This window comes from Prosopis cineraria, unplaced genomic scaffold (assembly GCF_029017545.1).
Source record: "Prosopis cineraria cultivar Desert tree isolate PC_DT_omini unplaced genomic scaffold, ASM2901754v1 PC507, whole genome shotgun sequence".
Classification (NCBI taxonomy): Eukaryota; Viridiplantae; Streptophyta; class Magnoliopsida; order Fabales; family Fabaceae; genus Prosopis; species Prosopis cineraria.
The window spans coordinates 2,767-25,877 of NW_026555832.1; the positions used below are offsets into that span (position 1 = coordinate 2,767).

The 23,111-nt window shown below is 32.2% G+C and overlaps 2 protein-coding genes across 2 annotated transcripts; both read left to right on the top strand.

Moving 5' to 3' along the window:
* The first annotated feature begins 653 nt into the window (after positions 1-653).
* LOC129297373 (patatin-like protein 1) lies at positions 654-6,976 on the top strand. Its single transcript, XM_054935706.1, has 7 exons — positions 654-827; positions 957-1,135; positions 1,989-2,163; positions 2,244-2,390; positions 4,126-4,413; positions 5,010-5,185; positions 6,740-6,976. Exons 1-7 carry the CDS (start codon positions 708-710, stop codon positions 6,795-6,797), a joined length of 1,143 nt encoding a protein of 380 aa, XP_054791681.1. The 5' UTR covers positions 654-707; the 3' UTR covers positions 6,798-6,976.
* A 10,275-nt stretch (positions 6,977-17,251) lies between these two features.
* On the top strand, positions 17,252-22,310 carry LOC129297376 (RGG repeats nuclear RNA binding protein A-like). Its single transcript, XM_054935708.1, has 7 exons — positions 17,252-17,727; positions 18,349-18,652; positions 18,733-18,798; positions 18,922-19,054; positions 19,631-19,786; positions 19,867-19,923; positions 21,831-22,310. The coding sequence occupies exons 1-7, from the start codon at positions 17,520-17,522 to the stop codon at positions 22,002-22,004; spliced, it is 1,098 nt and encodes a 365-aa protein (XP_054791683.1). The 5' UTR covers positions 17,252-17,519; the 3' UTR covers positions 22,005-22,310.
* The last annotated feature ends 801 nt before the right edge of the window (positions 22,311-23,111 follow it).

Sequence of the window (23,111 nt, forward strand, 5' to 3'; positions counted from 1 at the left end):
TTTAGTAATCATAAAATTACTCTGAAATCTGGCTCATTTATTCAAATTGTCAACTTAATATATTGAAATTGTCGATTATTACTAGATATTTGTTAGTGAAGTTGTTTAGTTAGCAACTAAATATCAATATTTAACAACTATTAGCAGTAATTGATAACTTGACTAAAGGACATGCAATTTCAGTGTAATTTTATAATTTCATGAAAGTTTTCTATGTTTAGATTTCTCGTGTGGGATTTGAGAGAAATTTTACCTAATACTCCCCCCATTCCAAATTATACAGCACTTTTGAAGGAGTTTTTTTATCCCAAAATATAAGACATTTTGAGTAGATTAAGGTTTCATTAAATGCACCAATTTTAATATTATCCTTTCTCTCTCTATAATTAATTTATATCCCTTCTCTTTTTAATATATTAAATTATGGGTATTTTTAGAAGTTTATATTTTTATTTTGAAAAGATAAGGTTGTTAAGTGTATTTAATGAAGTTTATTAATATGTGAGATTTTGTTTAAAAGTATCTTATAATTTGGGATGTAAGGAGTAATAATATAAAAACACCCTTCACAAGCTTTGAATGAAGAATGTGTGTGTGTCTATATATTTGTAAACCCAATGAATTAGCTGTTATCTCATCAATCAATTATTAGATTAATTGTGTGTGTGAGAGAGAGAGAGAGAGAGAGTCATCTTCCTCATATCTTCATGGCAAAGCTTCCCCCTTCAGCTTATGGAAAGGTTGTTACTATTCTCAGCATCGATGGAGGTGGTGTTAGGGGCATCATCCCTGCAATTATTCTACGATACCTTGAGGAACAGCTTCAGGTTTGCTTAAAATTATTTGAATTCTTTGATCAGTTAGCAATTTCTTATCATTTTTTAATATTTCTTGTGTCAACATTAGTAGAAACTAACGATCATTAGGGTTTGTTAATTTCTGGTGATTGAGATCAGATATATGATGAAAATGCAAGAATCGCAGACTATTTTGATGTAATAGCTGGAACCAGCACTGGTGGACTTGTCACTTCCCTACTTACGATACCAGACAAAAGTCAACGTCCTAAATATACTGCTCAAGATATTGTGGATCTCTACAAAAACGAAGCAAAGCGTATTTTTCCAGAACCAAGGTACAAATACATATAACTATCTAACAAAATAATAATAATTTTTAAAAATTAATTTTAATTGTTAATTTTTCTCCGCTCTAAGTTTTTTAAGTTTAAAATACATTGACTGTCTCTCTCTTTCATTTTAATTGCAGAAATTTTTTCATCTTCTTTAAAACCTACACATATGTTCTCTTTCCAATTAATAGTTACATAACATGTATCTCTCTTCTATTTTTAAAATTATATTTTCATCCATACAACCATGGTTGTTGACGGTTAAGTTGTACATCTTGGACCAAAATACCCTTATTTAGCATAATGATATTAATAATCATTTTGGTTAAAAAAATTTAATGCATATAGCTTAAAATTTTAATCATATTTTAAAATTTTTAATTGTGTAAACTTATTTATTTGATACTTTTTAATAATTTAAATACATAAGCTGGCTAAAATAATATTCCAAACATATATATGTGCCAACAAATTATAATGAAATTTATATTTAATATATTAAAGAATAAATTAGTCATGATCAACTTAACCTATATTATTTTTTCTTTAAATTTTATTAATTTTAATACAATATTTTTAAAAAATATGTACTTTAGTATTATCATAATTAATTTTTTAAAGTTATTTAATATGTAGAAAGAGGGTAAATAATTAGATTATGAGGGTAAATTAATAATTCTAGATTTTTCAACATATTTACAATAATAAAATTAAGTAATTTAGAATATTTAACAAAATATTTTTAACGATTAATGTTTAGAACTTGACTAAAGTACATGTTAAAACTAAAATAAAGGAAATTGAATTTTTATTTTTACTTTTTTTAACAACTAATTGTATATGTATGATGTCACAGCTTGATAAGAAAAATCGAAGTTTTTTTAAACAAACCCAAGTACGATGGGAAGTATTTACATGGGACCATAGAAAACAAGTTGAAGGACACAAAACTGCACGAGACAGTGACCAATGTTGTCATTCCAACCTTTGACATGAAGCAAGTCCGACCTGTTATTTTCTCAAGCTTTGAGGTATTCATAATTAATTAATATAGAGGTGTTTTTAATTGGTAGTTTTTGGTAATTAATTTGTGGTATTTTTGATGGTGTAGCTGGAAACAATTCCATATATAGATGCCAAGCTATCAGATATATGCATTGGGACTTCAGCAGCGCCAACGTACCTTCCACCATATTATTTTTCCAACGATGGTAAAGAATTCAATTTGATTGATGGTGGTGTCATAGCAAATAATCCGGTAATTATTTCTTTTTGTTTTCTTCTACTAAAGCTTGAAAATTTCTATGACATTTTTTTTGGTATAACCATCTTCGTCCTAATCAGTTTATAATGTCTATTAATTTAGATTCGGATATTGTCTAACTTAGTTCCCGCTTGATTGCTAGAAACGAAAGGAAAGTGATGAATTGAAATAGGAGAAAACTTATATATGTCACATTATATACTTAATGTGTTTTTTTTCAATTAAATCAAGACATATGAATCTTGTATAGATTATTTATTCTATAATAAATTCTTATTATCAATTTTATTAGTATATTAAGATTCACTTGTTATGATTTGATTGGATATAGGTATACTAAGTATATAAGGCTAAGTAGATAAGTATTACTCTTTGAAAAAATAATGACAAAATTAAGGTGATCAAAATGTGAAGGGGGATAGGTGAATCATATTCATAAGAGAGAATGGTAATTTAATTTATAAAATTGAAAGTCATTATCGATGAGATTTTTAAAAAGTGTAATCATCCTTACATTTATATATATGATATTGAATTTTGTCATACTCATTGTGAGGGAAAAGAGTGATTTTGTTCATTTTTTATTTTTATTTTTTTCAATCCATTCGATTCTCATCCTTTCTAGCAACCAAATGAGACCCCATAGTATTGGTATTGACCAATACTCTCCATTTGAAAACCAAGGCATTTTATGAGATTAGCTATTAAAAGCTATAAAGGAATTGTAGTTTTTCAATGTATAATTAATGAGTTTTTCTAAGAAAATACCCTTAATAATTAAATAAGTTAATAAACCATTCACCTTTGGACAAGACACCAATTAAATAAGGGTAGACACAGAAACATGATACATCTTTTTAAAAATAATTAACTAACTTATTGAGAGTGTAATTTATAATAGATTAAAAATGCATTATATCTTCAAATGAAGAGAGTAAAAATTAAGATAAATCAATTAATCAATTATTATTTTGTGAATTTTTGTGCTTAGAAATTTCTCATATTGAAAGGTATCTTTGTCCGATCAGCGGTTTAAAATATAACCATGCAATTCACGAGTCAGCATACTATGTTTTTTTTTCAAAAAAAAAAAAGTATCATCTAAATTAAATAATATTCTTTTTAAATTTAAAACTTAAAAGTAATAATTTTCTGATGTGTTAGACTCATCCAGGGATTACAATTATGTAATTTAACTAAAATTATATTTATAAAATTATTTATTAATCTAATGAGTATTAAATAAATAACATAGAAATAAAGCAACAAAATTATAATTCTACTAATGCTTTCTTAATTAAAATCAATACTATAGTTTGATTAGAAGAGTTCTATTTTGAGTGATGTAATATTAATATATGCATATGGATTATCCATATTGGCAGGCTTTGGTAGCAATAAGTGACATCATATAACAAAAGAAAAAAGGGAACACAAAATGCTTACAAGTGGACCCAAATGATATTATTCAAAAATATATTTGTTATCATTAGAAATGTTTCTATGTAGCTCCTCGAATATTGGGTTTTTCTCTTTAATAAGGATAAAGTTGAATTATTTTTAAATTTTAAGATATATTAAATGAGTTAATCACCCTTTTTTAGTTCTAGTAAGATGATTGAAAGTGACTTATAATAAATACAGGAAAGAGTTTATTATATTCATGCATATTAAACATATTGAATGATTTGATTGACATATTTTCAATACATGGATATGATATTGGCAGGCTTTAGTAGCGATAAGTGAGATAATAGAGCAAAAGAAGAAAGGGAACACGGAGTGCTTACAAGTGGATCCAAATGATTATTCAAAAATATATTTGGTATCATTAGGAACTGGGATTCAGAAGCCAAACACAGATTATGATGCCAGAGCTGCTTCTAATTGGGGAATGCTTGCATGGGCAAGTGGTCCTCTCACTGAACTCACACTTGATGGAAGTCAGGACATGGTTGATTATCACCTTGCCTCTGTTTTCCAAGCCCTTGGTTCGAATAACTATCTCAGAATTCAGGTACATTATTATCATCAATTCCTAATAATAATCATGTGCTCCAATTTATTAACATATATAACATTCTAGTATGTAATTGGGTTAAATGGCAAAAATACTTTAGGATTTTTTCTCCAAACGTGCCTGGCATCCTAAATTTTTTTAAAGCATCTTTGCCCTAGAAGTTTCAAAAAAAGAGAATTTTGTCCCATCATCAAATATAGGAAATGTTTATCATTAACTGAAGTTCAACCAGTATATAATTTTATGGTTTTCCCCTCCTTCATTTATGCATTTTTGACCTTCATTGTCATTCACTAGAAGAAGAAAGTTAAAGAATTCACTGGAAAATGAAATTAGAGACTAAGCACAGAAGAAAGGAGGAAAAAATACAAAACTATCTTTAGTCAAACTTCAGTTTAACGGTCAACATTTCAAATATTTGATGGTATTGCAAAAATGATCTCTTTTTTAAACTTCTGAAGCAAAAATGTTCTAAAAAAAAGTTTAGGATATTAGGCGTCTCTAAAATTTCAGGGCATTTTGACCCTTTAACCCTACTTAATTTAATGTTTCTTAATTCATGAGCTATGTGTGATCGATGGATATGCATGTAGACTGATCAGTTAAGTGGGGATATGGCAAGAATGGATAACTCGACTGATAAAAACATGAAGGATCTTGAAAAGTTGGCAAATCAAATATTAGAGCAGAGAGTTACGAGATTGGACTTGCCAACCTTCGAGTTCAAAGAAGTGCCTGATGCTCCTACAAATAAACAAGCCCTCCAACAGTATGTACTCTCTCTCTCTCTCTCTCTCTCTCTCTCTCTCTCAAGATCTTGCCCTTTGCTAATGAAACTCTTAGGTCATGTTTGCTTAATGGAATATCATGGAATGGATTGAAAAAATAAAGATAAATATGAATTCAATCACTTTTTTTTCCTTCATGGTAAGTATGATAAAATTCATTAATATATACTACAAATGTGAGAATTATCACACCCTTTAAAAATCTCATGAACCATGATTCCCGACGTCATAAATTAAATTACCCCTCCTCCTTCTAAATGTGCTTACATATCTACTTTTATCATCTTATTTTTACTTCTATTTTTTAATCAATTCTATTCCATTCTATTTTAGTAAGCAAACATGACCTTAATTCTTTAATTTTATTTCAATTATTGATTTGGTCATTTAAATTTAATTTTTATCAATTTGGTCTATGAACAAAGATCATGGAATATTGAGTTGCCAACCATAGAGATTATTGAAAATAAGTATAATTATTTAGGTAGGCAAAAAAAAACAAAGAAAGAAAGCAGGCTCAAAAATTAAAAGAATAAAACACAATGTAAGGCTCGAAAATTAAATTTATTTGAGGGTCGAGTTGATATTATTCGGCTACATGTACATGTTGAATCATCAACATGTTTTACACATTCTATTAGTTTGAGGGCTAATTTATATTTGAAAACTTAAAAGACTCACGTGATAACTTAAGAAAATATAAGAAATTAAATTAATAAAAGTTAAACCTAAAGGCCTAAATTAATAATTAAGACAAATTTTGAGAAACCCAATGTTTCACTATCCATTTGTCTTGTTATGCTAAGAGGAAAGTTTGAACCTCTTATCTTTACTTCACTTATACCTCACCTCACTTTTATTACCAAAGCTAGAGCCTTAAGGCTTAATTTGGATGGAGAGAAGCATCGGGAGAAAATGAAAGGGAAGGGAAATTACAAGTTCTACTAATTTTCCTTCCTAATTTTCTCCCCCATCCAAATCAAAGCAAGTGATCTAAGTTTTAGCTTCTTCTTTTTTTTTTGGTAAACAAGTCTTAGCTTGTTTTGATTTGAAATGCTGAATTAGTGAAATAAATAAATTAATAATGTTATCCTGAATTTCCAGTCATGTTCACCTACTTTTTTTAGGAAAAATGACAATTAAGCCCCAAAATATTAAATTAATGACAATTAAATCCTCAAAAAAATTTGTAAAATAAGTTGAAAATATCAAACTAAATAATTGTAAATTTAAAAGTTTTAATTGTACATAAATATTTAAGTATCAAATGTAACTCTTAGATTACAATATTTGTAACGATTTGAATCAATATTTACAATCATTTTTTAGAAAATTTTGTTGGGGACTTAAGTGTCATTAATTTAACCTTTTAGAACCTAACTATCATGCTTTTAAAAAAAATTAAAATAATCCGTGCTTAATTCAAAATTCAAGGGAGCATTATGAAATTCAACAAATTGACAACATACACACACACACACATAAATGCTTGCCCTTTTTTATAACAATAAATGCTTGCCCTTTTCTTTGTGTAGGGTGGCTGAGTTTCTCCACAAGGAGAAGCAAGAACGACAAAAACAAGTTGCATTTTAGGAGTGAATGGCTTTTATCAATCGTACCATAAAGCAATGAATTGTCACTTGTGTATTATTCTTCTTGCTGATCATATTTGATTTCGTTAATGTGTACTTTAATACCAATATGTAATTTAATTGTTGGGTCGGAATTGCATGATAGAAGCTAAACATGTCGAATGTATTTTATGGAAAATTCATATGTTTGTTACAGGGCAAGTGTGTGTGCGTTTTTTTTTTTTTTCTTTTTTTTTGGTTATCATTGTAGACATCACAACATATCGATAAAAGAATCTTAATATTAATTTTATAATAGTGGTGTATTGGCCCAATCCTAAACATTGATCGCTTGAACACCATGGCCCAATACTTCTCTTGCCATCTGTTTTTTATTGGGCCAATTGGGCCTCTGTTGAGAATGAGATATAAGAGCATTTTGCATGTTTTTCCCCCAGATTTTTTATTTTCATTTCCTTAAAAAAAAAACCAAACGAATGAAAAAAAAAAAGAAGAAGAAGAAGCTTTGAGATATATAATTAATCTCACCAAAAGAAGAAAAAGAAGATATATAGTACACCTTGTTAGATGGTTTCCCACACTATAAAATTTCAAAAGCACTCTCTTAATAAATCAAGAAAATGATTCAAATACAGAAAATTAGGCGGGCCTTTATGTATGGTAAATAAATTGTATTATTTATAATCTATGAACATTATAGCATATAATAAATATTTTTTTGTGCAATTATATGTTACACTATACTACTTAATAATCTATATGTAAGAATTCTCTTCTAAAATAGTTGCAAACAATTGTTAATTGATTACTGATTAATGATAGTAATTATATGACTTAAGGCTATATCATCAAGCATCCTTCAAGCTTTGAATTTAAGCCGCTTTGAATGGTCAATAGTTGGGTTATGAAAAATGACATCCGACCAAATTTACAGCTCATTCTTTTGGGTTTGAATCTTTATATGCTTTTGCAATATTCTTTTTGCTAATAGACTGATCAACTAGAAAGACTGGATTTGATTCTTTCTTTCTGAAAAGAGATTTGAGAATTTTCGCTTTTACTTTTTGGTAGATTTTATATGGTATTTCTGTTTCTTTTTCGTACATTGTGGTGTGCACATCCTTTGCATTTTTTAGGGATATCTGGATTCTTTATTAATTTATTTGGATTTAATTTGAATAGTTTATATTATATTTTTACTATTCTTATGTTTACTTTAAATCATATTTTTGAAATGGAAATTAAAATTTATATTAAAAAATATATTTTATTTACATTTTACTTCTTTTAAAATAATATGTGTGTATATATATTATTGTCCAAATGATGTTAAAAAAACCTATGAAAAAATGCACATCCAGAGAAATTGAACTAATCTCTATATTATAAAAGAGACTGTGAATGTAATCTTAATATAGGATTATGTTTCCAATCATTTAGTACTAGAAATGAGTTCTCACTTCCTTTCCTTAAAAACTCCCTGATTATTCATTGATTCTTGTTTGAATTTAAAAAAGAAAAAAAAAAAAAAAGCTAAAGCCAAACTAGGAACAATGAAACTTCACCACCTCCTCATGACCTGAATTTTTTATTTTAAATAATCATTTTAAGCCTTTCACGATGAAACTTCAAGGAACATTTGGGTGTGATTTTTTTTGATTTCATAGTATTAGAGTGTAAAAAAAAATCTCACATCTAAAAGATTAAAAAATAGATCATGATATATAAAATTTAGAAAGTATCTAATCAAAAGACCTAAGCTATTTTGATAAAATATATTATCTTTAAGTATATTTAATATAAAAAATTTAACATATAACTCCAGTAAGTCATGTTGGTATGACCCAACTGACCATCTCTTTATTTATTGCAATTCATTAGCATACAAGGTTTGTTACATTATACGCTACTTCATGTTGTACCATTATAAAGAGCATTCATAACAATAGAATTGGTCATAGATGACAGCTATTTTTTACCACAGAGAATGGTTGTAAGCACCCTTTATTAAAGAAACACATATAGGACAATCATAGAACCATACTATATATGAAAAAACATAAGATAGTTATGAATTAATCATACAATATGAGGTTCCAAATTGAACCAAATCTAAAACTTTTGAAACTATATAAGATGGTTATAGCAATAGCCATCCTATATGGCCACCTGTAGAGGATGGACAATTGTTGCCATAATCATTCCATATGGCATGTTTTTTGAAAAAATAAAAATCCCATCCAATACAAATATAGATATATATCTCAAAATAGTCCAAAATCAAAACTACACTGCTCATTATTAAAAACTACACTATTTACAATTTAAAATCATCAAAACTATTCTATTGACAATTCAATCTTTATTCAAAATTTTAAAGTAATTATTTTAAACCCTTCACAATTGAACTAAATTTACAATTCCTAAAAAATCTAAATTATTCATAATTGAACTAAACTATTTCTAAACTAACTTACTATATATTATTGCCCCATATTTGATAAATATATATTTTATAATTAATTAGGTATAGATTTTGGTTTATATTTGATTAAATTTATTAAGATATTATATCTATTTAATTAGAATTTATATATTTTTCTTCTTATCACTTAATCATAGGATGAGAAAGAATTTTCACTATGAAATCCACTAATACAATTTGTTCTTTGTATTGTGCTGGTAAAATATAAATGAAAATAAAAAGAGGGAAGAAAAGAATAAATCGGTTTATACACACCCACTTGCGCATGGGAAGAAGACATGAGCTGTGAGAAGAGAGAATTGATTAATGAAATATAAAAAAAAAAAAAGGAAAAAAGCAAGCACAAAAGGCGCAGGATGAGGAGCAATGGATATATATATATATATATATATATATATATAGTGCCACATCAACTAAGAATCTAAGAAGGAGCTTTCACTTTAAACATAAATACTCCCTTACATTAAGAGGAAAGGTATTTGATCATTTATCTGAATATTTTAAGAATTCTCTCTGAAATACTTGAAGCCGATAGAAGCATTTTTAAGGCTGAAAGTAAGATCGTTGAGGAGTTTTGCATATCATAATTATTTCTTTTTTACTTTTTAATTTTCTCTGTAATCATTTTATATGATTCGATATTTTAGAATAATATTATTTGATTTTACTATGTATTTCTAATTTACTCAATTAGGATAGAAAAGTAGCCCAACTAGGGAGCTATTTTATTTTTATTTGTTTTGACTTTTTGTATTTATGTTTATGAATATATTTTGCCTTTTCCAATTATATTTATTTCTTTTGTCCTTCATTAGACCTTATATGGAGCTTAAAAGAGGACTGGAGAAGAATTAGGCTTAAGTTAGGGTTAGCAGATTATGCCATCCATCGCGGCAGACAATGTCCTTCGCCATGGTAGATGCGTTGAGTTTAAAATGCCCAAGATGCATTTTAGAACAACAAATGGGAAGAAAGTTTTGAAGAGAAAGGCAAGCAGAAGAAATGACAAGAGCTCTACTAGAGTTCATTTTGGAGGACTTTTGGAGGCTATATAGGGCTAGTAACTCCTTAGGTAAGCTTCCCTTTCTATTCTTCTCCCTTCTTGCATTTTCTTCTACATTTTAGGGATCAGTGGAGTTGTTGTTTGAACATTGAGCCGAGTTTTGGCCATTCTAATGACTTCAATAGAGTCTAAAGTTGCTGTTTAAGCTTCTAATCATTAGCCCATGCTAATGACAATGGTTATAGGTATTAATGATAGGATTAGAATTGACCTAATACTAATTAACCTAGATTAAACTAATGAAATTAGTTAATAGTATTGGTTAAGCTTATTAAAGGCTAAATAAGTTAATAGAAGTGAGATATGGACTTAATTCGCTAATTGAGGGATTAAAGTCTTAATTGAGATGAAGGTTAATTAGTGACAATTATTCATTAATGCTGTTATTAATCATGAATTATAGATTGATTGTTTTAGAGTTTACTGCTATAAGAAGCTCTCTCAAAAATTCAAACCATACTTTTGGAGTGGCAGTCTAAGAGTTGAGGTAATCGAAATTTTGATTTTAATGTATGATCATGCTTGCAATTTATGAGTTGGCATGTTATGGCATAAAATATGTGATAATAGAATATGTTTGATTAGTTGCATAAATGGGTTTATTATGAATTGTGACTCTTAAGCATGTTGGATTGTTGTTGTAATTGGCAATAACATGATTTATATGATGATTCAGTATGAATTGCTAAGCATGAGATTGAGCATTTGATCAATTGATTAGTGCAAGTTCATGGTTGTGTTGAATTGAAATGGACATGGTCATAACTATGCTTGTATATATATTGTTATTGTAATATCTCACTCTACTAAACACATTTAATAAATCAGACTCATGGTAATCGAGGGATTATCTCCGAAGAGTGATTACCAAGTTTTTAATTTAAAATAAGAGATTCCAAGTTTTTTAAATAGAAATAATATAATATCAATAAAAATCTTTTATATTAGAGTAAACATAAGTTTTGGAAGTATAGGATACCTCAAAGGAGTGAAATAAGTTAAAAACGGTAAAGAATAATTATGTGCTAAAAAACAGAGCAGTACACCACGGCGGGCGCACTCTACGCTGCGGCGTGTTGCTCTCTGTACCATGTGCCGTGGCTTAGGCGCCATATGCCGCGATGTGTTGCACGAATTTTTATTGGTTCTGCTGTCAATTTGACAACAAAATTGGGAAACTTCCAACTTGCCTTGATTCTTCGTCTGACGTCCGAATGCTGTGATCTAGTTGTCTACAAAAAGCTCTTTTCTTATACTAGCTGATGGCATGGGTTTTACTTCCAAAACACATCACACTAAGAAGTTGGATATCCAAATACAATTTAACCACTTTTCCACACTTTTATACAAAATGGGTGTTTAAAACTCTCAACAAGTGCCAAAAGTTTTTTCTAACACCTGGACCATGTCCAATGGACCTCCAACTACTAGTACAACACGTCACAAGCCTTGAAACATCATTATAATTGAAATTCACTTCTCAACCCAATTTACCAAAAGCAAAAGGGGAGGTAAAATAGCATTGCATTCAACTCAAAACATTCAAAACATGTTCAAATCTTCTTTTCTATACTTGCACTAGTATTTTGGCCCTATAAACCTATATAAGACAACATAAACTAAGCTTAAGGGTCCAAAATATAATTTCAACATTTCCAAACCAAAATAGTACAAATATGGGTAATATTCATCCTAAAATTGGCAAACATATGCTATTACACAACTACAACAAAACTAGAGGTATACAAGAAGGAATGTACTAATTCCCCACCTCTTTAGTCTTCTCCCTCTCAACACTAGAGCTAAAGCCTGAAAAATATTAAATAAGAGGAGTGAGTCTAACCACTCAGTAACTAAGGTGAAACCTACCCTATGCAATTATATATCAATTATAAAACAAATACATGCACAAAGAAATCAAATTTATAAAACATTTTCCCATATATCACATTCTATCATTCATCTCTCTATAGCATTCTTTACTCACATAACTAGGTGCATTGTCGTCATATTCTCAGATATGTGACAAGACCCATACTCTTGTGATCTGTTACCACTTAGCATGTATGACACGTCATATAATTACTTAGGTAATGACCAACCAACCTTATATCCTCTTTATTTTTTCAGACTGAAACCGTAGGCTATAATACTGATTAGGGCTCCATCAGTGTGACTGAACTACCTAAGCTCACCAATTATGAGGTGTGACCTGGCTAAAGATCACAAAACTCACTCTCAGACCATGTCTTCTCCCATTCTTGAATCCTTGGGGTGTCTCATACCCTAGACTACTCTCCTTATTGAACTGGTGGAGGTAGCTAGGTTCTAGTCCCTCGACAAACTATGAGACAGTCCCTCGACAAACAGTGGGACAAGGCTATAGCCCCCGTGCACCGGAGGGCAGCCTAATTACCATATGGATTTTCTCTACTCCAAATCCCTAAGCGAACTCTCGCCATTGATCATGCCATAAACCATACTCACTTGTTCTCACTTTCCACTCTCATATACTGACTATTACAACAATCACATTGGGCTCATGACTTTGTGCTACCCAAGTGTATATTCTCATCTTTTTTCTCAAAATTCATTTCTCATTGACCAACATTCATTTTTCAAGAACCATAGCATGCTCATCGTCAAAATCCCCTTGACCTTGCATTTCAAGTCAAATTAGTTTCTTCAGACATTCAATGAAATATACATATAGTTTTTACCTAAACAACCCATTCCATGCATGTAAACATTTGCAACTCACATTCAATTATCAAATAACAATCAATTAATATATAACTACCCAAAGTAGAGTTTTTCCCTGATTACCTCAAACTTTTGAGAGGTCAAAGGTTTACCCCTCAATTTACCAGCCTCCAAGCTTGAATTTCCACTCTAAAAAAGTGGCTAAGAGCCAAAACTACAAGCAATCAATTTGAATTCCATTAACAACCCAAACTCAAATAATTAAGCCCTCAATCTCTACTTCTAATCTGCCCAACCTTCACTTTACAAGAGGTAAAGCCTAACCATTGGGTTTAATAATTACCTTTAGCTTCCATAGCATTAATGAGCCATTAAATTCCCATTAATGGCATCACAAACTTCCAACCACCATAATAAATGGGATTTTCGAGTATTTATGGTGCCCAACAACCTAAAACACTAAAACTCATCTTACCTAAATTTAAATACTCTAATCTACCTCCATTAACTCTATTTGAGTCAACAAATTCGGGCCCATAACCTATATGGACTAGAATCTCACTTTTACTATCAAACCCTAACCATGATCTCATCAATGTGGGAGAAAAGGGGAAGATTAATGGTTATGATACTTACCTTAGGTGTTTGTAGCCCTCAAAATACTCTCAAAGTGATCTTTAAACAAACCCTAGCAGAGTTGTGGCATGCCTCTTCCTTCTATCTTTTCTTTTCTTTCTTTTTTTATCTTAATTCGCGTACGATAAAGTGCATAAAATGACCATACACTGCGGCGGACGCACAACGTGCTGTGGTGCATGGCACAAAGAGGTCCTCCCTTGGTCGATGTGTGGCACAGCAGCTTCAACTCTTCTTTTTCTTCTCTTCTCGATGTCCAAGTGGCCCGCCTTGACACCGGACCTATAACCAGGGCTGAAATAACATTAAATAATATTATTAGACCTCTCTGGCCACACACCACTTCAATTTACTTAATTACCCTAATTAAATTTAATTAATCAGGGAATTAAAACTCGGGATGTTACAATTATGAGGGGAGACACTTGTATCATGCAAAAAGTTTAAGATCTCAAGTTAGCGTATAGTGTTCTAGGATTCTTGTCTGGCATTAGATTGTGATAAATGTCAATTGCTAGCTTTCATAACTATATACATATTGACACTTGCATGGATTACTCTAATAGGAGGTCTGAGTGAACATATATAGATGGTTGAAGTTAGATATATGATTATTGTTATGATTGTACTAACAACGCAGTCCTTACTGTGGTAAGATGAACTTGTGGGCATAGCGAGCATGCTTGTTAGTGCTACAGCAAGGAAGGTCATTAATTGTGACAAGAAAGTCTTAAGATGTGGCAAGGGTAATCTAGTAGTATTGGCCATGGCATAGGTGATATTAGCCGTGGTGTATGTGTCCTTGTATGTTGGCCGCAATGAACAATTTTCTTGGTCACGACAAGTAAGTCAAGCGTGGTTGGCCACAATGAATGTACTCTTAGCTATGGTAAGCTCACATAGTATTTGTACAAAACTCCTATTTTGTCCTTTTAACTCAAGCATGGTTGGATTTTTTATGTTTATGCATAACCTTAACTCACTTTGATTTTGGAAAAGTATTCTTTTTAATTTCTATTGATTTTTAGGATCTTAATTCTTATTTGTTTTTGTAAAAAATGGTTTTAATAAGAATGCCAAGGTTGATCCTTATATTAGTGGTGTTAGTTATTCATGTGGTTAGGAGTTAATGATGGACACACTACATTATATGTAGCATGTTGTGGTGTATGGTGTAAAAATTTGATTAATAGGTTGTGAGTTAGACATGAGAATCAAAGGAAAAGAGGAGAGAAAGATGAAAATGAGGGAGAAGAGGGTTACTCTTCTAAGGAAAGGAATCTCGAGCACTTGGGAATTTGTTAGGACTTGTCATCTTCCAGGTAACCTTATAGTCTCCTATTATCTCTAATTAAATTCATAAGCTACTAATTCAAATAAGACTGCCCATATGACTATATTAGTATAAACTCTTTAATTGTGAGGGGTTATCAAACAAAATGCTCTGAGACACACTCTTAAACCATGTGTTATACACCTGACTCGCACCAATACCCATACAAATTGATAATAAATTAGCAATGCCTGATCTATGCCACCCTCGTAGGTAGTAACAATGCAGGCAATATGTGTATCAACCATTGGGGCCACTTATGGTTAGTACTAGGCAAATGAGTTACGAGCCAGCTTGCGCGCTAACCCACGCGGGCTGGCATTTTTGCGAGTTAGGTTGGGTCAGCCTGCCAGATAAAACGGACTGAAAAATCTAACCCAACTCATTTTCTAGCGAGCTGGCTACCCCATGGGCTGGCCTGCAAAAAATTATCAAAATTTTTTTAATAATTTAAAATTTATATAAGATAAATATATTTATTTATTTCACATTTTAAAGAAAATTAGTAATTAAAAAAATTGTAAATAAATAAAATAAACATAGAATTCAACCAAGCAAATTCATTTTGCTAGATTTTTACTATCAATCATCTTTTCGCCTAGGTGTGCTATTTTGATCACTGAGAAAGAAAATTTAAATATAAAGCCATATTATTTTCTCAATAAATTCATATTTATAATTTTAATCAATAGATTTTATGAGATTAATAAATAATATATATTCAAAATATTTCTATAAAAACTAATAAGTCGTCTTCACAAATTATAATAAAAAATTTATTTGCAAATTATAAAAAGAATTTACACTATATTTCACATGTAAAGAACATATTTGAGAGTCATAAATCATATATTTAAGAAATATTATCATTATTATAGATTTATAAAAAATATAATGTAATTAAAAAATAAAAAATTATTTTTTAAAAATATGCTTGCCCACGGGCTAACTCGTTTTAGCTCGCTAATTTTGGGAGTTAGGCTAACCCAACCGTTTTAAAAATAGGCCAATTTTTTCAACCAAACCCGTTAAATTGTGCAGGTTAAATGGCCTAACCCATAGGTTCAACCCCGTTTGCCTAGCTCTACTTATGATGGAGATTTACCATGTAAATTAAAATCAACTTTCCCTAGGGTGAACTCCCACCCATCATGTGATCATGCCAAAACATACTTCCATATTTAGTTATCATAACAAATCATTATCATCACATATGCTAGAGATTCATGCTTCTAAAACCAATAAATCAATTATTAACATACTCTAGCATATTTGGCACACTCTACATGATTTTCTAAAAGAAAGCACATCATTTTCATATTTTTTTAAAAAAAACTAAAAATGCATTTCACGAAATTTACAAATTTATCAACAAACACATATAAAGATTTGAGTTCCTGATTATCTCAACTCTTGATTTACTAATTGAGATTATCTGTATCAAGCACAACTGAGCCTTCTCCTTACTCAATCATGCCAACGAGGATCAATCTACAATCTAGTATATTGGTTGACATGTGCTACAATGCATGTGTAATTAGATGTGGTGTGCAACATAGAGGGAAAATTGCACTCTTTGTGTTGTGCATGTGTAGAGTATGATGCATTAGTTGTGACGCATTGCCCTCATGTCACACACTACAGTATGTGACATGTTAGCTATGAAGGATGTGTTATAATTTTTCAAATTTGCCCTTGTTCATATTTTTAAATGCACAATAATACTTTTGGGACCCCTTTACCCTTATAAATCATTTTTTGGACTGTTTTACCCTTATGAAACATGTTATGACACTTGCTTAGAAATAGTCAAGTGTTCTGGATTTTAAATGTCTACCATCTACCATTCATTCTATATCATGTCAAACAAAATTAAATTGAGGTGTTAATGTTAACCACTACTTTTCATTCTTTCCAAATTATTGTCATTCCTTTTTATTAAATGGCTTTATTTATTATAATCAAACAAGTTTCAATGTGCCTATCAAATAAGAAACAAAAATTTACTCCAATTATTTTTTAGGGTGACAATACTCCAATTTTCCATTTTTATTTACTCTTAATTTAACCTGCTGGAGAGGCTACAAAATTGGGTTGAATATAAAGGATAAATCACTGGATCAAACCATTTTTTCGAGAGGCCCATGACAATTTTTCCCCTAAAAAACTATTATTTTAGTTTTTCGTATTGCACGAGCACTTCAAAACGCAACAGTTCATCGCTTCGAAGGATAAATTCTGAGTTTGAGATTAGGTTGCGCCTAGTTTCCGCTTACTCTCTTCTTCTCTCTGCCTATACAGCCTTCTATTGCGGCTAGGGTTTTTCTCTCTCATATACGCTCTTGATTCTGTTCCTCTCTTGTTCTCTTCTACCCGTGAATCTCTGTCTCTGACTGTATTGCTTGCGATGGAGTTGTTGCTGTTATAGGGTTCAGTGGTCGCCTTCTCGTTGGTGTAAGTCTCTGCTGATTGGTGTGGAGGTTTTGTATTGGTGCTTTCTGAAATGGCGACCATGAACCCTTTCGATTTGTTGGGTGACGATGCCGAGGACCCGTCGCAGCTTATCGCGGCGGAGCAGGAAAAGGTTGTGGCGGCTGCGCCGAAGAAAGCCGGGGCTCAGGACCAGGGCAAGCAGGGAGCTCGTTCTCAGTCACAGCAGCAGAACAAGGTAGCTCAGATGCCTTCGAAGCCACCGCCTCCAGCTCAGGCTGGTAAGCTTCTGATTTCCTTGTGTTTTTTCTTTGTGTGGATGAAGTAGTCTTTATTGCTGTTGTTGAGTGAATGTGTTCTGATACACAAAAGCATCATCCGCCTGTTGGTTGTTTGGAAAAGTATGTGCTTTCTGTTTGTTAGTCTATTTAACAAAGTGTTGCTCTATGATAAGGCGTTGGTATGTTCGGTAATATTTTGAGCATACGACTTCTGATTTGGTGGGTTGTTTGCTTTGTTTCTTGTTTCTAGTTTTCTTTTTCTTTTATGTCATGGTCATATCTAGTGCAGATGGTGAGAGAAATCTGTGTTGCATATGAGTACACATAGGTTTCTGCAGTTTTAGCATGTCTTTGATGTCTTCTTATGTTTCTCTTAATTTTAGAAGGAAAAGTAATTTGGGAGTTATATGTGTGTGCATGTTTTTTGTCATCTGTTTTTATTACTCATGCAAATGCTCAATTTTATCTTTGATGTCATTTGTATGCATTATTACCATTTTTTCTGCCAATTGTGTATTTATATAGTCTGTTCTCTGTGGTCATGATTTCTTAATGCTTTGTATTGGTTGGGCATGTTTCATGGTTCTCTTTTTAATATCAATGTTACTTTTCATGTAACAGTGAGGGAGGCCAGAAGTGACACTTATCGGGGAGGCCGTGGAGGTGGACGAGGAGGTGGGCGTGGATATGGACGTGGTCGCGGCTTTAACCGTGACTTTTCAAATGATGAGAATTCATTCTCTGGCGCTGGAGCACCTGCTGGCCATGGGGCTCTTGAAGAAGGAGATACTGGTAGGCCTGCAGAAAGGCGAGGACCACGTGGTCCTTATCGTGGTGGTCGCCGAGGTGGCTTCAGCAATGGAGAAGTGGGTGAAGATGGACGCCCACGAAGGACATTTGAACGCCGGAGCGGAACTGGACGCGGGTGTGTGATCTTAGAAGATGTTGAAAACTTAACATTGTTTTTGTTTCTGCCAATATTGAGCTTATTTGTTCTATTTGCAGAAATGAGATCAAACGTGATGGTGCTGGGCGAGGCAACTGGGGAATGGCAACTGATGAACTTGCCCAGTGAGTACTCTTTGTTATACTTCTTTATACTTCTAATAGAATTATTGACACATTTATTTGGAATACTCTAGGATTCTGAAGTCATTTTTATTTATTTATTTATTTTTATTCTGATTTTCTTAGGGTGACTGAGGAAGTTGCGGTTGAAACTGATAAGAATTTGGTTGATGAGAAGCCTGCAGTGGAGGAAGAAGTAGCAGATGCCAACAAGGATAGTCCTACTAATGAAGCTGAAGAGAAAGAGCCTGAGGAGAAAGTGAATGTCTACATTTGTTTACGCTTTTTTATATTTAACCTGTATCAGCTTCCTCTTCATCTGCATTTTTTTACTTTCTCATGTTTGATAGACAAGCAGAAGATATTTGTGTTGTCGTGTGTTTAATAAAAAAAAAGTATTAAATTGCATGTGATCGGACCTGTATAGATTTGAAAGCTATTGACTTTATGATAAACCAATAAGCCTCAGTTGGGTTAATATGCTAAGTGTATCTTCTCTACTGAATTTTATGGGCTGCTTTACATTTGTTTGTTGAGCTTTTTCTGTATCCTTTGAACTTTGTACTTCTAGGGTCTAACTATGATCATCAATATCTTTTCTCATATACTTAGAATAGAGCTCCAGTGTATTTCACTTGTTAGATTTATATTTGATGATTCTATCTCATGAACATTGTTTCCAAAATGTTGGGGTGCTTGTATATTTCTTGATGTCCTTCACATTTGTGTTCTGGGTTTTTTGTTATATATAAATGCAATTGTAAATGTAGTTCCTCAATCGCATGCTCATTTTTCATTTAATGTATTGTGCTTGAAAGCGAGTTTCCTGTGTCAGGAGATGACTCTGGAAGAATATGAGAAAGTGCTAGAAGAGAAGCGGAAGGCCTTGCAAGCACTCAAGACTGAGGAGAGAAAAGTAGATGTTAAGGAGTTTGAGTCCATGCAGCAACTGTCAAGCAAGAAAGACAATGATGACATCTTCATTAAACTGGTCAGAATGTTACATCTTGTTCTGGTTATAGTTAAATTGGTTATTCATGATTTTGGTACTTACACTTGTCTTCATATCAGAGATCTGATAAGGACAAGCGCAAAGAGGCTCTTGACAAGGAAGAGAAATCCAAGAAGGTGTGACTTTCTTGTATTTCCTATGATTTTTTTGCTTTTGAACATGCTTCTGATTTTTTAATTATTTTATTTGTAATTTTGTGCTTTATGAAAGGTACTTGGCACCAATCTTTTATTCCAAGTTAATAACTCAATTTTGGTACTTGCCACCAATCATTATTAATTATTGATATCTTCTATACTAAGTTAATAACTCAATTTTGGTGTTTTGGCGGAGCTAGTGAAGTGCAATTCTTTTATGTCGTACTCTTGCACTCAATTTACAGATCCAAGTTTTTGAAAGTCCCCCCACCCCTTTTTTTAGTATTGTTATTTGCATTTTCCAGAAGTTTCCACAGAAGCTGAGTTTAGTGTTATGGAGTTTACAAAATGAATGAAATACAACAGGCATAGTTGCTTAACGTTGTTGTATGAAAAATATTGGATCTTATAAGGAAAGCTCCAGTGTTCTATGCCTGCAACCATTTTGCGCTAAATTCTAAGCTCTTTGCATGCTGTTCTCTCTCTATTCATGGGTGTTGATATCTTGGAATGGCCTTCTCTTTGGTGATTGGTGTGGAACTAGCTCTCCTTTTGTTGTGGCTAGGTGAATTATCATCCGTTTGAGCCTAATGTGTCACTTTGATGCATATTATGATATTTGTTGGTGTAATGCTTTTATTTATTCTCTCAGCATTTTGTTTTCATTGTTTTCTGGTTTGTTTGATTCTTTGGTATTCTATGTTGCGAATCCATTTGAAGTAGGGTTTATGTGATAGGAAGGGGATAAATTCTGTTGTTTTTGTGCATTATTGGATGTGTGAGAATTGCATCGGAAGCAGATACAATCACTCCCATAACTTGGCTTCAAACTATCCCATACCAGTATACATACAACTAGTTCATTTTTCGTGTGTTGCAAACTTGTTGGGAATGAGATTCCCTACTGTTTATAGCTCATGAGTAGTGTGACTTTTTAGGGTTTTTATATGGTATATAGTTATATATACAGTATATATATAATATTTTTTGCCTAAATATTTAAAGTGCACTCGTGATCAAATTTGGTCTGATTAGTATCCAAGGTTGTAAGGAGTGATTGGGTTTTTGTTGGTAGTTGGTGTTGATTCACTCAATTTGTCTGAGATGACTGACAAAATGAATACTTGATCCCTGACAAAGTGATACTTGATCCTGTATTTTGGCTGTGACTTTCTCCACTTTTTTGTGTATCCCACTTTTATGTTGGTTTGAGCAGTGGAGAAGATCGGAATATGTCATTAGTTGTTGGGGTTGATAGGACAATCATTTCAATACTATGGCAGGTTTGTTAGTATATGACTATGATTACTGGCTGCAAATGTCTGAAGCAAAAATTTTGCTTACCATTGCAGACACTTTGCTTTGCCTCGTTTGCTGGCATTCTTCATTTTTTTTTTACCATAGTAGATAAACTTTTAACAGTCATACTGTTAGTTGTTGGCTAAAGCCAAGTACAAATCATTTAGTTATAAAACATGAGGATTTTAAAAAAATTAATGTAGAGATTCTTGTCTATATCTCTGCATTTACTTATGTATTTGCTTGGGTAAGGTAACCCTTCTTTATATCACATAACAATCAACTGATCTAAGAGAATGCTGTGGTTCCTTGAAGATCTTTCAATAGTTCTAAAAATATGTCTCATGTTAAATCAACTTGTCAAAAAAAAAAAAAAACTTGTCTCACATAACAATGCTTTTACAATCGAGTTTGTTTTTCAAGTTTAATTTTGTAAATAGACTGATTTCTTTCTTTTAATATTCTTTCTAATTTTAAAGACATGTAAATTTGAATTTTCATTGTTCTGTGTTCTCACTGCTTACTTTGTAACCTGTCAATCTTACATGTTTGTTCCCTCTAATTTTATTTCATTTCTTTGTTCCTAGTCTGTCAGCATTAACGAGTTTCTGAAGCCTGCTGATGGGGAAAGGCACTACTCAGGTGGACGTGGTAGGGGGCGTGGTCGCGGGTCAAGAGGTTATGCTGGAAATGTGGCTGGCAGCGTACGTGCCCCATCAATTGAGGATCCTGGGCAGTTTCCTACATTGGGTGGCAAGTGAGGTTGTCTAGAACCTTGCTGACATTTCCTTGTCCTTTATTCGATTTTGTGTCATCTGCTTTGAACTAAGTCAGAAGTTGCCATGGTAATTGGATTTCTTGCATCAGGAGGGTTATTTAATTTCATCTTAGAATGTAAATTTAGGTTCATCATACGGTCTGCTATTCACTTGTAGCCTTTCCCCCCAATTGTTATGTTTGGCATCTGCTGTGTTGAAGTTTTGGGGGTATGTCGTGGCGGATAAGACATAAATGTTGCTGAGTCTGCTTTTATTTATAAGATTGATTACTCAGTTTTGCTTTCAAAATCTGGTTCCCCATATCATAGTCAAGGTAAAATTAGTCAGGGAAGTTTCATGTCATTTAAATTAGTCTTGAATAGGAACTGCTGAAACTTTTCTGGTTCAAAGAATTTGGCTTAATCTGAAGTGGTGAATTCACCTTCAGAGTTGGGATTGCCCAACCATTGGTTTGATGTTTCTGAAATGGTTTTGGTTTTCAGCTTACGTCCGGCAAAAGTTCATTTGAAGGATCCAACTATTTGTGGAATTTAACAAAGTCATATCCCAAATGTGATTTGAATGTATTTCAAAAGTTATCCAAAAAGTCTATTCATCATTTTCTTTGAAAATGACTATCTGATGGCATTTTGGCCTTAAATGTAGAGGGGAAAGAGTAGATTACCTTGTTTGGTGTGTAAGAGGCACACTTGGGAGTGCAAAATTCCATCAGATGATGGAATCTGGCTTTTTCTGAGGCGATGTAATGCTTTTGATTTTCTGGAGGTTTTCTTTGGACAAAAGTACCCTTGCTCAAAAATCAAATTTTCAAGCCTTGCCGTCTCACTTTCCATGCCCTTGCAATCCTAGACGCGAGCTACCACCATTCAGGCTTTCAGTCTTAAACGCTGCTTGTCACCGTTCTTGCCTTCGCTTTCCTGTTTGACTTGGCAATGTAGAGCTTCCATGCTTTTTTCCCCCCCTTTATTCTCAGGTAAAAAAAAGTAGTTTTATGACGAGGGTATTCAAGTCGTTTCACTCCATTATTTATTTTATTTTAGGATTTCATTAATTTTTTTCCTTCATACCAAATGTGCTTTGAGAGCCCAT

Coding starts and splice junctions, on each gene's coding strand:
- LOC129297376 (XM_054935708.1), top strand. CDS start 17,520: ATGGCGACCATGAACCCTTTCGATTTGTTGGGTGACGATGCCGAGGAC. Junction 19,055..19,630: donor AGAAAGAGCCTGAGGAGAAA/GTGAATGTCTAC, acceptor TTCCTGTGTCAG/GAGATGACTCTGGAAGAATA. Junction 19,924..21,830: donor AGGAAGAGAAATCCAAGAAG/GTGTGACTTTCT, acceptor CTTTGTTCCTAG/TCTGTCAGCATTAACGAGTT.
- LOC129297373 (XM_054935706.1), top strand. CDS start 708: ATGGCAAAGCTTCCCCCTTCAGCTTATGGAAAGGTTGTTACTATTCTC. Junction 828..956: donor ACCTTGAGGAACAGCTTCAG/GTTTGCTTAAAA, acceptor GATTGAGATCAG/ATATATGATGAAAATGCAAG. Junction 4,414..5,009: donor ATAACTATCTCAGAATTCAG/GTACATTATTAT, acceptor ATATGCATGTAG/ACTGATCAGTTAAGTGGGGA.